This window comes from Schistosoma haematobium, chromosome 3 (assembly GCF_000699445.3).
Source record: "Schistosoma haematobium chromosome 3, whole genome shotgun sequence".
Taxonomy (NCBI): domain Eukaryota; kingdom Metazoa; phylum Platyhelminthes; class Trematoda; order Strigeidida; family Schistosomatidae; genus Schistosoma; species Schistosoma haematobium.
Window position 1 is genome coordinate 18106545 of NC_067198.1, and position 18097 is coordinate 18124641.

Sequence of the window (18097 nt, forward strand, 5' to 3'; positions counted from 1 at the left end):
TGACTACCTATAAGTTGTACATCTTAATAAGCAAATATTTTGTTAAGTTTATGTCCATATTATCTACTATGAATTATGTTTCATATATCTTATCAACCATGTTAAATATATTAATAAAAAGTGTTATGAACTGAAACTGAATAAAATGACATATTTTCTTAACGGTGTAAAAAAAAATTCATCGACAGTTTAAGTCAAACATATTTCCTATCCAGACAATAAATAACTATATCATTGAGTGGACACATATAAGTAACTTAAATCATAAGTGGGAAGATAAATTAGATTATAAGATTTTGAAGAAAGCTTTCATTAAACTATGTTACCTTTTTTAAAGGAAAAGATACCACCTATTTCCTCTGTTTACTCAAGTTATCTATTGAAATTTTTTTGTTCATTTATTCCCCCTTTCTGTGTGTGTGTGTGTTTTCTTTAATAAGCCTAATCGAAATCCATAATATGTTTTCTTGTTTCCATTGCATACATTGATCAGAAGTTTGTTCAACTCTAAATTTCATTCATATTTTGATATATTGAATAAACTTTAAGAAAACATCAACTACTCATTCAGGGAAATATATGTATATATTCACGATGTTGATGGCAAATGATTTATATAATTAATTAAAGTATAAATTATTGAAAAGTCACATAGGAATGATTCATCTAGATCGTTTAAATAATGGAAACTTATCTACATTTTTATAATTATTTTATAAAAATATAACAAGAATACAGCCACAGTATTATATATTCCATTCTTTAGAACCTGAATGTTCCTTGTTAGATAAGATTTTATTACAGGGAATTTCATTCACTGAGGTGAATCCATTAGCTGAACCTAAAAAATTAAATAATTAAAGACAAATAATAGAGGTAATTTAGGCTTATAATTTATAGTTTAAACAATACTAATGGGTAAAAGTATAATATACATTAACGAATGACAATGTAAAACTGAATAATTTAAGTTGTTCATTAGTTGATACACTGCTAAATTGTAAAACATCTTTCCAAATTAACGGTTTTCGAAATTGAAACCCATTCAAAAGTCTGCAGCTTCTCCTTAGGTGAGGGATCGTTGAAATTAAAGAGATATAAACAGGAATCTAAATAACTTCCATCTGTATTGTTTATTCATATTGGTATAGGGCTAAAATGTTAGAAAAACAAGACTTATCAATATAGAGATTTGTTGAAAATATTGAATGCTGTAAATGACGCAAACAACCTAATATGATCACCCATTAAAAGTCAACAAGCACTGGACAGTTATTTTGTCCAGGTATGTGCCCCCTCAAAAATGAATATTTACAACCCCACGGAGGATGAGACCCAAGACCGATTTTGTGTGAACCCAAGATCTCTGGATTATTAGGGTAGAATCTAATGGTGTATATGTCTAAATTCAATCAGTATATAAGATTGAGCGACCATCTTCAGTGGTACTGAGTGTATGACTTTCTCACATACATAACAGCTGAAATCCACCGTTCATAGCTTCTCACTAAGATTTTGAAATCACATCTTGAAATGAGTCAGTAATCAATATAGGCTGTCGAAATAGCCGCAGAATTTTGATCACTACTCTAATATAATAATTGATCTATAGGATAGTTACTTACTTACGCCTGTTACTCCTAATGGAGCATAGGGCATCGACCAGCATTCTCCAACCCACTCTGTCCTCCGCTTTCTTTTCTAGTTCTATCCAATTCTTGTTCATTTTCTCATGTCTATCTCCATTTCCCGACGTAATGTGTTCTTTGGTCTTTCTCGTTTCCTTTGGCCTTGAGGATTCCATGTGAGGGCTTGTCTTGTGACGGAGTTGGGTGCTTTCCTCAATGTGTGTCCTATCCACTTCTAGCGCTTCTTCCTGATTTCTTCATCCGCTGGGGATCTGAATCTCTTAGTGAAATCTAAGGACTATACAGTAAACACTTCATTTGCAAAATGTCAATCAATTGTCTCAGACTGTTCTGTTCTGTTCTCATTCACTCTTTGATTTTCTTAACCTTCTGTCGCCAAGTGTTCCACTTTTGATTAATTCTACGTACTACACATATTGGTCGACATCAGTAGCACACACCACAACATTAGTTTTTTGGGGAATCAATCTATCTTTAAAAAAGCAGTATTTGAAACTAGAAATATCATATCCTGTTGAATTTTTAAGATAAATATGTGTGATAATTTTGTATCACGATTTCTGAGACATCACCTTTACCTGAAAAACTATAAACATCCGAAAAAAATACTGGTCATAATAGGGCAGTCAATTCACTATACACCAAACGATCAAGTGAAGGAACGATGAGCTACTTAATTCTGCAAAACAAGGTTTGAAGCTATCATGACTAGTGAGTGTTAAATCCAGATGTTTCATTAACTTGAATAGATTGTCGAAACTCGTGTGATTATTTATCATTTTCAGTCAGGTTAATCAAATGTCCATCAATTTTGTTTACAATATGCTAGTCACTTGACAAAAGAAAACACTAAGTACGCAGTAAAAGAGTTCTAATATTAAGAAAACGTATTGTCGAACACGAAAGTAAATAATATTTAGTATTTATATCTACGAAGCTAAAGATGTATAGATATCAGATTGGATTACTTACTGTCGCGTATTGATGTGAATAGGAATTTCTAAGTCCGGTGACTGACAAAAAATCTCTGAAAGCACTATTTATTCATTACAGTCTATGTCGCAAATGTTTTATATTTGATAACCAATCTTTTGCGTTGTTTTCAACTGTAATAAACATGTACATTAATCATTTAGGGTTATTCTCAATCATCACAAATGTAGTTCATTTACTCTTTGATACCTGTTTATCAAAAGTTTCTCTGTAGTGGACAAAAGGAACATTAGGCAGTTAATCCAACATCTTTACCTTACGTAAACAAACAGACATTTTTGTTCCGTAATTAAATCCACACTTTAAAATGATAAACGGAAAGAAAACATTTATATCAGTTATTGTGAATTTTGTTGAAACATGATGAAAGAACTATTAATATATGAAAAAGATAAATATAACAACAACCATAGCAATTCATTACTGCAATATTCATAAATAAAGATAATGTTACAACAATACAGTTTTATGATGAATGGCAGTGGAAAATCAAAACAACATAACACTCTAAGCAAAAATGGATGGTGGTTAGCCGTAGAATCTAGGATGCGAGTTTTGTTTTATTTGGGACTCGTCAAGTGGATGTGCCTGAATCTCAGAGTTGATATTCACTCTGTAAGTCTAACTCCCTACCGTTCCATTCAAACACCATCACGTTATCCACTAAACCACTAGCTTGTCCAATGAGGTGAAGTTTAATTTATTTTTGTTTTGTTCGTTTGAATCTTTCCAATAATGTTTATGTCTACAATTGATCAGTCTTTTATTGGCATGTCCCGGAGTAAACAACAACTCTGGGATGTATTTACATTCAGCTGACAAGTTCCAAATAAAACGAAATGCGATTCCTGTATTCTAATAATAGCCACCATTCAGCTTTGCTTATAATGCTTGTGACTTAAGGCAATATCGTGGCAATCCATACAGGATGCACGTATGTGAATAAGAGACTGATCAATTGCAACTCCCTAACATCAATGAGAAAATTCAAACAACCAATACAAAATAAATTCAGGTAAGATTCTACTATTAATATCCACATTGAAACAATTCAACAATATGACGTACTAAAAAGATTTAATTAACAGGGCATACTAATTTTTGGATATTAAAAGTAAACAAACTTTTATAGTACTTTATAAGAACATTTGCTTAGATCTTTAAAGTCACTAAATTTGTACATGTGTAACTATCCTAGTTTTCAATTAACAAATTCTTTCGGTTCTATGCTTTTCTTCTGCTTATTTAAGCACAATAAGATAATCGAATATATTATGCTAAAAAATCTCTCTTTTTTAAACTTGTTTTAAATAAAAATAAAAACCATCCAAGTTCTGTAGCTAACACTATGTAGATTCATACATGTATAGTAGTAAAGATATTTGTAGGATATAGATGTCTTGAATAAGTTTTTTTAAATTACATATGGTTATTCATTATATCTATTCATTATGAGTCTTGAATTCCTCTCAGAATGATAAACATGAGGCATTTTTAATGTATGATAAAAGGGACGTTTACAGTTTACTTACAATAACCAAGTTTATACAAATGTCACCTATTAATCATATTGTGTATGGTTCATTGAAATATTCAGTTTCATATTCTTGTAATTTTTTTTAAAAATCTTTGTAACAGATAGTATTCTATAATCCAGGGCATTATAATTAATCAATAGTTATGCCTTGATAAAGTAATCATTTTGATGTTTTTGGTTTGTTTGGTTTGTTCTCGAAATACTCTCGATTTTTTGTTCTTTTAATACTGATCTTGTATCCTAATACGTTGATTTGAGATGATCTGTGAACTGTTGTATAAAGGATCTTTATTTTAATGCTGACAGTTACAACTATAGATTCAAATTTTAGACTCTACAATGCAGGTACACTTAACTTACATTAAGAATAACATAAAAAATAACAGGTTTCTCTTACTCTTTATATGTGAACCACTAAGAAACTATAGTTTCTAGAAAAACTAAATACAATCAATAGTTCATTATTTTTTCCCTAATATTTTACGTAATTTTTATTAACAGAAGGTACATTCTTGACAGAATAAATTAGTTATATCACAACTAAGACATAAGGAAAGCACTAATATTTTCATAGGTATATTGACAACCCTGTTATGTATAATATAATGAATTAAGATTCTGAAAAATATGCAAACAAATATAGATACGGTAACTCGAAGAGAAGGGAAAAGAGAGAAATGAAGTATAATGAACGAAAGAATAAGTAAAGCAATATAGAGTATATTTCGTTTATTTAATGGTAATTTATTTAGCGTCATAAACTGCTAAGATTGTTGAATTTATCATTTAATATAGATTAGTAAATTGTTTATTATGTATTCAGAAGTATCTCATTATAGAGTACAATATAATGGTGAGAATAGAAGTAATTTCATTCCATTTGCCATTTTATTTTTTACATAGATTATCTTAGACGAACAAAAAAATCTTTTTAGCAGCATAGATAAACGACACTGAAATGTATAAGACTGTGTTAGTCAAGAATAAAACTGATCTGTCTCATCCCATAAATATACGTTAACTTGACAATTTCAATGTACTATTGTAGTGAACACAAACACGAGTGGGGACAATCAAATGTATTTGGCACAAAATTACAGAGCATCTCAATAAAATCTGAGAACCATATAGTAAATCATTAATCTGTAAAATATCAATCCATCGTATCAAACTTGACTGTTCCTGTTGTAAACATCAATCCATTGTCTGAGATTTCATTGTTCGTGCATTTTCATACCAATTGGGTTCCGTTTCCGTTCTTTCTTTCACGAACTTCTACTGAAATACATTCTATGCCTGACCACCGTTATATACTACTTATGTGGACATAAGCGACCCACACCACACTATCAATAAGACAATACATTAATGTTAGAAAACTAGAACAATTTATTACAAAATGTATTTGTGCAACTAATATTCTAAAGCAAAACCTTTTCAGTGACGCTTTATTTTCTAAAAACATTATTATATCTAACAATTATAAAGATGTTTTTGCGTGACTTTTTAAAATTATTGTGAAATACTTCCATTTATATTGTCAAATAGTTTCCCGGCACCATATGATTCTATATATTGATAAAGGAAACTTCAGTTTAGAAATCTATTTACAAATGGTGACGAATTTCATTTATATTATAATCAAAAATATATTTACGTGTTACTATTACAACAAATACCATTATTATTAATTTTATGGAATAAATTGTCTTCAATTGTTTTTGTTTATGATGATAGTTACAATAAACATATATATCTTTCAGTAATAATAATTTTTGTAAATTACTTACTTACTTGCGCCTGTTACTCCTCGTGAAGGTGCATAGGCCGCTCACCAGCGTTCTCCATCCAACCCTGTCCTGGACAATCCTTTCTAGCTCCTTCCAGTTGTCATTCATCTTTATCATATCTGCTTCTATTTCCCGACGTAATGTCTTATTTGGCCTTCTTCTTTTCTACTTACCTTCAGGATTCCAAGTTAGGGCTTGCCTCATGATGCAGTTTGATGATTTGCGTGTTTTCCCCCAGATGTAGAGGTCTTCATAATCCAGTCAACCACCAGAAGAAGGAGGGGGAAGAGAGTAAACAGCCTTGTCTGACTCTGGTCCTTACTTGGAATGCATCTGTCAGCTGTCCTCCATGCACTACTTTGCACTGTAGTCCGTCATATGAGTTCCGGATAATATTGACAATCTTCTCAGGAACTCCGTAGTGTCGAAGAAGTTTCCATAATGTCCTCCTATCTACACTGTCGAATGCCTTTTCATAATCAATGAAGTTGATGTATAGTGATGAGTTCCACTCAACTGATTGTTCGACGATGATCCGTAGTGTTGCAATTTGGTCAGTGCACGACCGATCCTTACGGAATCCAGCTTGTTGATCTCGAAGTTCGGCGTCTACTGCATCCTTCATCCGGTTCAGCAACACTCTGTTAAAGACTTTCCCTGGTATTGACAGTAGTGTAATGCCTCTGTAGTTTTCACATTTGCTCAGATCTCCTTTCTTTGGAATCTTGATGGGGTGTCCTTCTTTCCAGTCCATCGGCACTTGTTCCTTCTCCCAAATCTTTTTGAATACCAATCAATAAAATTATCATTGTGTTATTAAAAATTTGAATGTACTGTAGTGAAACGCTTGGATTACGTAACTTTCCATGAATAAAACCGTCCTTTCATTCAAATGAAATACATCACATCCGGGATCCAGGTACATCCAAGTTCCAAATGCGAGTCCTGGATATCACTGATAGACACCATCCATCCTTGTTTATAATGCTTTTGAGTTAAAGCAATCCATACAGGATGCACATATATCAATAAGAGACTGATCAACAATGGAAAGATTCAAACAAATAACATCAAATGAATTCAAATATATATTTGTTAGCAGTTTGTGTTTTACTGTTTACTGCAACATACACTAATGTACTAAGTTTATACTGAACTACTGATTGCATGTATATAAAACTATCCTCAACTGTACAGTATTACTGAACTACGCTACATAGATTTTAATATGAGTGAACAGATTTAATCACATCCTTCATACAATTTTTTTCTACATTATTTTGTTAATAATATGTCAAGCTTCAAATAATAGCAAGTTAAACGTGTTAAAGCATTTTTGGATTGTTAAGCTTATTATTGTCTACAATAGTTTCCCTATTAAAATCTATTTCAAAATATACTTAAAACATTAACAAATATAGGTTTTTTTCTACAAGTTATATAGCTGGATTTTTATGACCTCATTTCCGGTTTTTAATATCAAATCACTGTCTGTAATGTATTCATTGAATATTCTTTGTGTGGTGTGTGCTACTTATACTGACATAAGTAGTATATGATGTTAGTCGTGAACATAAGGTCTGGCAGCAGAGAAACAAGAGGATTGAACAGTAAAGAATGAAAACAGGATGCACTTTGTATGGAAATGCAAGAACAATGAAGTCTGAGTCATTTTGAGACAATTGATGGACATTTTGCAAATTAAGCATTCACTTTATGACTGTTAGATTTTATTAACAAGTCCTGTAATTTTGTGTTAAACACATTTGATTGTCCCCACTGGTGTTCTTGGTCTCTACATTAGTAGGTAAGTGTGAAAAGTGGTAAAACATGAATAATTTTAACATTCAAGGATTAGTATACACCTTTCTGTTACATATTTTTTTAAAATCTATAAAGAGTGCATCTTCTTGAGATTTTAGACAGAAAATGTACCACATTGATATCAAATCAGTGTTTGAGATTCAGATATTTAAATTAAAAGCTGTGCTGCTCAGTAGTAAACCTAAAATCTAAGATTATTATTGCATAGTTACTATACCATTACAAGAAATGTACAGATGGTCATATAAATTTTTATTTATTTATGGACTTCGCGTATGTAAGAAGTTATATGTTGCCATGATGCAAAAAATGCATGTCTATTTGATTAGAAAAATGAAATAATCACTTACATATCAACTCTCATAATAGAGTCCATGACGCTACAACATGCATTATTCGGTGTAACTAAGTATTGTTATGATATGGTACAAGATAAATTTAATTATATTTCACATTCTAGATGTTTTCCTTCTCTGTGTAAGACTTAGTAGCTGAATTGTGTTTTATTAGTCTTTCATTTGTTATCATGGTTATTTTGTATGGGACTCAAATGACGAGACTTGTGATTGATCATAAAATAACTTGAGAACTATGAAGGCACATGCTATCAAATATACCATCTTTGTTTCATAAAGGTGGTCATTATATTTTCTATATAATGTCACGAAATTCAGTGGCTAGATGCACGGAAATAAACAAACTATAAGTTGAAAATCTTTACATAAGTTAATAGCCAAATATATAAAATTGGGGCATGCGTGAAAGATTCTTGAGATATTCACTGTAAATTTCAACATTTTGTTAGCTAGTAAGAAAACAGTTATAGTTTATTTAAAAAATAACTTCACACATTAGATTCTATAAAATTAGTCAACCTATTTAGATCTTCTTCAGCTTGCCTGTCCTCAACTTGAGAAATGAACGTCTTCTAGAACGCTTATATGCAAACGAATAATTTTTAAAGAGTCCTCACATTGTTTCTGAGTTGAAATCTACAGTCAGGGTTATAGATTATACACATTCTAATTAAATGAAACATTTGATCCATCTAACTCAAACACTTTTACTCCATAATGACAAAATTTTTCATAGTCATTATTGGCATTTTAATAAAAACTATAAATGTATTTCTTCTACCGCTTTTATGCGATGTAATACCTTTTTGAAATTTGAAAAATAGCTTAATGTCATTTTCTAGTTTACAGTTGACTAGTGTTTATATCGTACTTAATAATTTAACGACTTATCTTGATACTACTACAAATTCCAAGTAGTATAACTTGTATATGCTAATTTGTGGACATCCAAGTACTTACAATTTATTAGGACTGTGTTGCAGAATAAATAAAGAAAAAATTTAATACTATCCGGTAGTTTGATCAGTGAACACTATGACTAAGTGATAAGAATTCTTATAGCCGAAACACTCAAAAGCTCAGGAGTCTTATTATTATTATTATTATTATTATTATTATTATTATTATTATTATTATTGTAAAGATTCATATCGAAAAATCCGAATCACCTATAACCGAAACGACAGTCCACTAGTACTTAATCCATTAACGATGTTTCATTGCAGTAAAGTTATATATAAATAACAAAATAGGATAAAAATTCAAAAGTAAACATAAACTTTACAACAAGGAACTCCAAAAGAATTTGAATGTCGATTTATTTATTTTCAAGAACTAACTAACAACCTCTATTAGTTTATTTAAACAAAATATGAAATTTAATTTAACATGATCATATACACTTATACTTAATACTATTTTTAAAGAATTCAATATAAGTCATTTCAGTATCATGATCATCTAAAGATTATTTACATGATTTGATATATTATTACATACAAACAGAAATTTTGTTTCATTTTGCCCTCGATTCTACTTATTTCTGTGAATTCAAAGTGAATAATTAGATGCCAATTAACTTCATTTTTCTGGTTGGCGTTTTTTTCTGGCGTATATTTACAACTGAAGGACATCTGGAACTCAAAACAACTGTCAGCCAACGCAAAGGTCAGGATTTCCAATACAAATGTCAAGACAGTTCTACTGTATGGGGTGGAAACCTGGAGAACTACGAAAGCCATCATCCAGAAGATACAGGTGTTTATTAACAGTTGTATACGCAAAATACTTCGGATCCGTTGGCCGGCCACTATTAGCAACAACCTACTGTGGGAGAGAACAAACCAGATCTCAGCGGAGGAGAAAATCAGGAAGAATCGCTGGAAGTGGATAGGACACACATTGAGGAAAGCACCCAACTCCATCAAAAGACAAGCTCTCACCTGGAACCCTCAAGGCCAAAGGGGGATAATAGGAAGACCAAAGAACACATTATGCCGGGAAATGGAGATAAACATGGGAAAATTGAACAAGAATTGGAACTAGGAAAGAAGGCCCATGACAGAGTGGGTTGGAGCATGCTGGTCGGCGGCCTATTTTCCATTAGGAGTAACAGGCGTAAGTAAGTAAGTGAGTAATTAACTTCATGTCAAACAAGTTTCCTTTTTAAAATTTTGTCATTGATTTGAATAAATAAATTAGAAACTGCAGAACGTTTATTAAATATGATCAAAACGTTGTACTTTAAACTGTTAATACTACTTAACATTGGAAATACTTCAATTTATTATCAGTATTCAAGTTAATTTTGCATAGGATTTTTTAAAAAAATGTTTAATGAATCACTACATTTATAAGTAAATCTAAAATGTCTAACATGATGAAAGGTACAGTTGATTGTGCTTTCAAAGTTTTGATTGATAAATAGTCGTTATATCTACATGACACTGTGATATTATTGTTCTAGAATTGTTAATAAATATATTAACTTATACATAGACCCTTTTAACTGACGTCGACTAGTGATGGAAATCTCAAAAGATTGTATTTATAATCGATATATATTTCTAATGAAGCTTTTCTTATTCTATCTAAATGTCCAGTTTGACAAATGTTATTATGACGAATACAGCCGTGGCTTGAATATTTATGTACTGGTATAGGATCAACATACATATTCATACATGGAATCACACATTATAATATAAATACAGTATATATTTAATGATTCAAAATATTTACAGGATCAAATAGCCTATTTAGAATAGAAACGGTTTAAGCCATATCACACTTTTGTGTGAAATGTCTACTCCACTCAGGTCAAATCTTAAAACTTTTGTAAATCTAATTTACATCTGTTATCATACTGGAAATAATACTACTATTGGCTACAAAGTGGGTCAAAAGTTTGTTTCATGAATTTTTCAAACAGTCTTTGGTTTAATCCAAAAACTGCATTTCAGGTGAACATTTTACAACCAAAATAAATCTGTAAATATGAGTATTGGATTTTGTTTGTTCATAACCACGTCTACAATTTTATTAAATCGTCAATAAATCTCCTGAGGTAATTAAGCCAAATTATGGTGTGGAATATATACTCCATGTTTCGGGTTCGAGAGGTCCTTAAATAAGAGCAAACCAAGTTGGAATAATGGAGAGGAAAAAAATATACTGAAACTATTTAGAAAGTTTTCTAGAGATCGCTTACTCCTGCTCATTTGGCCTCATGATTTTCGTCCTTTATACTTACTGTATCCGCAAGCCATCTACTTTCGTGAATAAATGACATAGGTTCCATGGAGACAGCTTATATAAAAAACAAGAACAAAAAATTCTTTTCGTTTAAATTCAATTATAGGACAGAGACTGAGAGCATGATATATTGGTAGAATCCCTCATCAACCAAGATTCAGATAGGTTTTGACTTCGTTATCACCTTCAACCGTATATTCATCAAAGTAATCGAATTCCAGTCGGAAATACTTGTCTTTTTAATAGTTTAAAGTCGTTCATATGACATATTTTCTAAATGTTTTCACTATTACTTTAGTACTACTTGGTTTCAAATACCAAAAGCCTTGATTACAATAGTTTTTCTAGAACTAAATATATCGAAAATATAATCTACTTAATAAAATCTTGTATTCATACTCCATTTCAAACCTTATGATCACTGAATACGTCATTAAATATATATAACATAAATAGAAACTTCATTTTCTTAGTTTCATAACAGAAATTAAGATAATGGATAAAATGACTGGTTCGATTTATTCGACAGTTTACACAACTATCAATGGATTATCTAATTCTCACGTTTTTAAGTCATTTTTATTAGTTACTGAATTTTATTAGGCCTACTGAATTAAATATACAGTCATTTATATTGTATCAATTTAATGTTAAGTGTCATATGTTACGCTACTAAGTGACTTTGGTCCATTTAGTTTTAAAAAACACCAACTCAATGACAGTAAACACTGATGAATGTAATTATTAATTCAATTTAAAATAAATTTGTAAATTCCAGTTGTTGATGTTTATATTATTGAATAAATGAGCATTATACTCTTAAACTTAACTATATTATTGCTTTCGTAACTCTTTTTTATTATTTAGATGGCTACCGAAAATGGAAACCAGGACGCTTGTTTCGTTTTATTTGTGACTCGTCATTTAAATATACTTACACTCCACTGATGATATTCACACCAGCCCTAACCCAGTATCTCCTGCTCTAAATGACCTATACATTATTCATATTGATGTGTAACATGATATGCAAATTATAATTACATGACAGTGTTTAACACATATTAGTTTCTGCAGCGTCATTAAACAGTTAAACTTTTAGATTATACTATACTGTAACTGTTATATTCTCTCAGTGTGACCTTTAAAGCATCGCAATTGTTTGTTTTACATTAATTTCCAATAATACTTTAACATCTTGAAGTAGATAATTATTCCCAGTATATATGAAAACTCATATATTGTCTCTGAAATATTTATGATTTATCTATTGGACACTGTTCTATTTTATGTTTCCATTTTGTATTCTTATTAATTTGAATCGTATCGTAAACTATTTGTCATGCTCATTGCGTTAAAAGTAATGAGTCAGCACAAAGAGAAAATAGATTGGTATTTTAAATAAAATCATATAATAGACGACTACACTTTTCATGCTTTTCAAAAGTTATTTTACTGCGAAATTACAGTGTGATTATCTTCTAGGAAACTACTATTTCCGTAATATTCAACCTTGTTTATAAAAATGTGTTTACTCCCTAAAAATATTTATTCAATAACTCGATTATAAATTTTGTTGTGTGCATCCATGATCTCGCATGCGAGATTTGAACCCAGGATCATCGTTCTTGAGTATATTTTGTTAACCACTAAATCAGTGAGGCGGGATCCAAAGGCGTTAGTGTATAACTTTAATCGATCCACGAAATTCCGTGATCATCTTCATATAAATAAACATTTAACAATCCCAATAACCTCAAACTGAACACTATCATATGTTCACTAATGACTAGTTTTGGGAGGTGATTTTCGAAGTTCGAGGGAGAAACTGTGACCAGTGAAGCTCAACTGCGTGTGGTGTAAGACATTTACCCACCGAAGACGATGGAAGTTGGTCGCACAACATCGTGGATTGGTTGAAGTTAGACACAAACTCACTTAGATCCCGACTCAGTGGTTAAGATGTTGATCATTCGCTCGCGGGACCGAAACAACTGTCCAGTGCTTCCAGGTTTCCAATGGCGGTTAACAAAATAATTCGGTTCATTATTTCAGGTAGATAGGTTTACCAAAATTAATACGAGTCCTCGTCAACAATGAAAGTTTTTTAGTTATTAGAAATTTTGTCAGTCACATTATACTAGCAAAATGATTTAGATTCTGTTGATTTCCACCATGTCAATAGACAATAGATATCATCTCTTTAATTTTGAATTTTACATACAGTGATCTCGTTTTTATATTTTTGGATATCTTTTCCTGACCAATCAGTATATTTTATTTTAGTCATGGCGCAATAAATACCTAAATTACATATGATTATGACTTCAGCTTCTGCCGTTGTGGCCCCGTAATGATAGAAACTGGGTTCTGCTACGCGGGAGCTGACTTCCATGAGCAGTGCGTGACATACCACCACGTGTACAATTCCTCTCATTAGTGATTTAAAAAGATACATCTGATATATTCACTAATGATGTTTTGGAACCTTACTAAGCTCTACAAAAGGCTGTTCTCAGACGTGAAGATCTAGCCGACCGACAAAGGTCAGACTGGCTTTTCCACAACATCGAGTTGCAACGCAGCTAAACAAAGGAAATGTCACTACGTATGCGAGATATCATTGATCAACGGACCTTTGACAAAGGGCTGTTCAGGCAGCTTTTCTTATCTATGTTTCCCTAACAGGTGTAGGCGGTTCTTGTCTCGTTTCAAAATAACGCAGAAAGCAAACTGGCTGCATCTGCCGACCTCACTCTGGGGATCACCAGAACGCCCCCCAACATCCAGGCATATTTTGTCAAAGAAAAACGTCAAACAACACAAAATGTTGTGACAAATTTCTGCTAAACTCTCACTCGTAATCTTAATATTCAGCATGAACGTCAACGTCCTCAGACCCCTGAAAGGAGCTCGTCAGGAAAAATGAACTGTCTCTAAACCACTAAAGACAGATAACTCTGATTGATGCTGGCACCAGAATATATATAGCAAGTCTTATAGAAACTTTACGGAATTTTGCAGTTCCTAATGCTCCAAATCATCAAACATGAAAACTTTTCGAGCAACTTCCCTTCCGAAATCATTAATGGTAATCATCGCCGGTGAACAAGCAGTTATGTACGTTTAACGGCCTCGTAAGTATTTGTCAACGGTTCATACCGAATCGCGTGTCTCTCATGAGATCCTTGACAGACCAACATCGTGGGAATGCCGAAATCATCAATTTAGACGACAATGCGAATAGTCATTGTAAGATCCATTTTGAATGTTTTGTGTGTTGGTGAAAATCCCTCCATGTATATACTTGTACTTTGTTCCTATTGATCCCCTTAGTTGTACATTGTTGTCTTTTAATTACAATTGAATTGTTAATACCTGTATTTTTTTATTATAGTTTTTGTTTTTCTTACGCATTCACTAAGTTTGTGTTTCTTCCTGAACTGCATCTGTGTTGTTTTACTTGACACTTGTTCTTGGCGGTAGCCATATTGATTTGCTCCTCCTTTTGTGTGTGTTCTATCCAGTCAGGATAGAATAACGTTCATTTGTTGTGACTGGTAAATTTCCCTCATCTTCTATCAATTTCTTTATTTATTGTAATTTAGATTTGATTGATTGAACAATTATTGGTTGAATAGCCGGGTGGTAATATTTGTTTAGGTAACGATTTACATTTAAATTTATGATGAATTATAGAACCGCTATTTACCCGATTACTTGTTTTGATTTCTACGGGAAAGGGCGCGTATCTAACGTCCCCGGTCGGCTATTCTTCAACATCCAAAACGTAGTTTGGATTTTACAGTTCTAAACAATTATTACTTGGCCGAAATCCTTTGGCAATCGTTCGCGGACTTGATTATCGTTTCTGGAAATATTTGTTCGTTTCGTTTATAATGCCAACTAATCGTCGAAGGAAATCAAGCTCAAAGTTCGTTGATGTTAATGAAGAATCCCCTATTACCAAGCAAGTGCCTTTTGATGTCCTTAAGTGTCATGGTTCAGACTCGAATAGGGTTGATTATCATGGTAGTGACTCTAGTCTTAATTCGATGACAGATGACGTAAAAAATCTTAGTTTAAGGGAGAAGCAAAGGCTTGAATTACCAGGAAAGAGCGTTTTGCCTATAGCGCCTGTTGTTGGTCTAGAACTATCAAAGGTTGAATTGAGTTATTTCGATGGACAGGCAATTTGAGACCTATGTAGCATCAAGAGTCACTGATGATAGCCAACGCTTGCTCTATTTAATTCACTATTGTAAGGGCAAGGCGAAAATAGCTATTGAGGGTTGTGTCATGATGGACGCATCTTCTGGTCACAGGAGGGCAAGGGAAATCCTTAAACGTTTGTTTGGACAGTTTCATGTAATCGCTCGAGAAACATTAGAAGACTTATTCAACGCTGTAAATATTGATTATACTGACGGGGAGCAACTATCAAACTTAGCTATTAAAATGGAAAACTGTGCTATGGTCTTGGAACAGATGAATTATACCTCTGATCTAAATTCTTTAGTTACTTTGGAAAGAATAGTAAGACTATTACCTCAAGTTATGCAAGGCCAGTGGGCGGACCGGGTGGATGAATTGACGGAAGATAATAGGGAACCGACCTTTGACGAGTTTACCCAATTTATAGCGTCCCGCGCGAGAGTAGCTAATAGTAGGTCTGGACGGTTAGCGAATCGTCCGAGAAAGGGACACAACTTAAAGACAAATTGTCACTTGCAATTGGAGCAGGAGAATAATTCGAGAGAGAGAGCTAAATGCAGTGTGTGTTCCCTGGACCATGCTATTTATAAATGTCCAAATTTTTTAGCGCTTACCGTTCAAGAGAGATGGTCTCACGCGAGAGTTAATGGCATTTGTTTCGTCTGCCTTATACAGGGACATAAGGCCAGTGAATGCAAGATGACAAGGCCCTGTAACGTTGGCAGTTGTGAGAAGAGACATCACACTCTGCTGCATACCAACTCGACAAGCAACGATGTAAATAATAAGTCTGGAACCCAGAATTGCTGTGGACTTACTAAATCCCTAAGTAGTCAAGTGTGTTTAGGAATGATTCCTGTGCGGTTGATGCTGGGAAACGCCGAAATGGTGGGTTATGTCTTGTTGGGTAACGGGTCTGATGTGACGTTGATAAAGTCGAGCTATTTGAGGTATCTCGGGCTGAAGGAAGACCGAGCGTCAGTGGCAGTAGAGACCGTGAGTGGTAATAGGACAATGACGGTCACAAGGACACCTTTTGAGGTATATTCGTTAGATCGGTCCGAACATGTTACGATCGAAGGAGCTCTGATTTTGGCAGGTATACCAGGTCATAAGCCAACAAGGGCGGCGGTGAACAAACTAGTTAAGTGGCCACATTTAAGGGATGTACCAATAGATAACTTAGACTCTGAAGAAGTTCTGCTGTTGATTGGTTGCGACGTGCCAGAAGCACACTGGGTGTTAGATCAGCGATTGGGTGGAAGAAAAAACCCGTACGCTGTGAAAACGTTGCTGGGGTGGACGGTCTTCGGAACTGCATCGTATCCGGATTATAGGAAAAGAGTGGTTAACCACACCAGTAAGATACAGACATTAGAGAATGAAATACGTAAGTTTTATGACGCCGAGTTTTCCGATGCTTATTCAAATGATAAATCATTATCGGTAGAGGATAAGGCAGCTATAAAGATTGTGGAAGAGGGCACGCACTTCGCCAACGGCCATTTCGTAGTTCCTATATCATAGAAAGAGAATCCAAATAGGAAAGCGGGAAACTATGAAGTAGCCAACAGTAGATTACAGAATTTGAAGCGTAAACTGTTGAAGGATGAAAGTCTACACGTAAGGTATACCAAAAGTTTTGAAAGTAATTTTACAAAGGGCTATGCAGAGAAGGTCACCGAACTACAGTTGCAACCGAATTATCGTCCCCGGTGGTATTTACCTCATCATGCGGTGTTAAATCCGAAAAAGCCAGAAAAACTTAGAGTGGTCCTTGATTGTGCGGCCAAGTTTGCAGGTGTTTCCCCAAACGATATGATTTATCAAGGACCTGACACAACTGCTGAGTTAGTGTTTATATTATTGCGTTTTCGCAAGGAAGCAGTTGCAATCTCGGCAGATGTTGAAGAAATGTTCATGCAAGTGAAGGTCCCTGAGTCTGATCGAGGAACCTTAAGATTTCTGTGGTGGCAGGAGGGAGACATGTCAAAGGAACCATCGGAGTTTCAAATGACATCTCATCCATTTGGTGCCACATCATCGCCATTTTGTGCAAACTTCGCCTTGAATAAGACGGCCCAAATATTCTCCGACGGTTATGATGGTTATGTCGTAGATGCTGTCAAGAGTAATTTCTATGTTGATGATTGCTTAATATCCTTTCCTACTTGTGATCAGGCAAAGAGTTTTGTTAAGCAAATAAGTGAATTATTATGTAGAGGAGGTTTTAAACTAAAGAAGTGGTTCACCAACTCGGAGGAAGTAAGGACCATCTTGTCTGATGTATGCAAAGAAGAGTCTTTGATAGAAATGTCAACGAGTTATGACACTACCCATCGAACTCTAGGAGTAGAATGGGATTTTAAACAAGATGTATTCAAGTTTTACTTCGATGCACCTGAAAGGCCTCTGACTAGGAGAGGGATTCTATCTATAGTTTCTTCTCTGTTCGATCCTTTGGGTTTAATTGCTCCA

General features: G+C 33.4%; 1 protein-coding gene across 1 annotated transcript; it reads left to right on the top strand.

The window, feature by feature from the left end:
* Positions 1 to 14575: 14575 nt before the first annotated feature.
* Positions 14576 to 15705, top strand: MS3_00000069 (uncharacterized protein). The gene is made up of 2 exons (XM_051207988.1): positions 14576 to 14964; positions 15013 to 15705. Exon 2 carries the CDS (start codon positions 15304 to 15306, stop codon positions 15601 to 15603), a length of 300 nt encoding a protein of 99 aa, XP_051069128.1. The 5' UTR covers positions 14576 to 14964; positions 15013 to 15303; the 3' UTR covers positions 15604 to 15705.
* Positions 15706 to 18097: the final 2392 nt, after the last annotated feature.

Excerpts from the sequence above, each read along its gene's own strand:
- MS3_00000069 (XM_051207988.1), top strand. The coding sequence starts at position 15,304 with ATGCCAACTAATCGTCGAAGGAAATCAAGCTCAAAGTTCGTTGATGTT.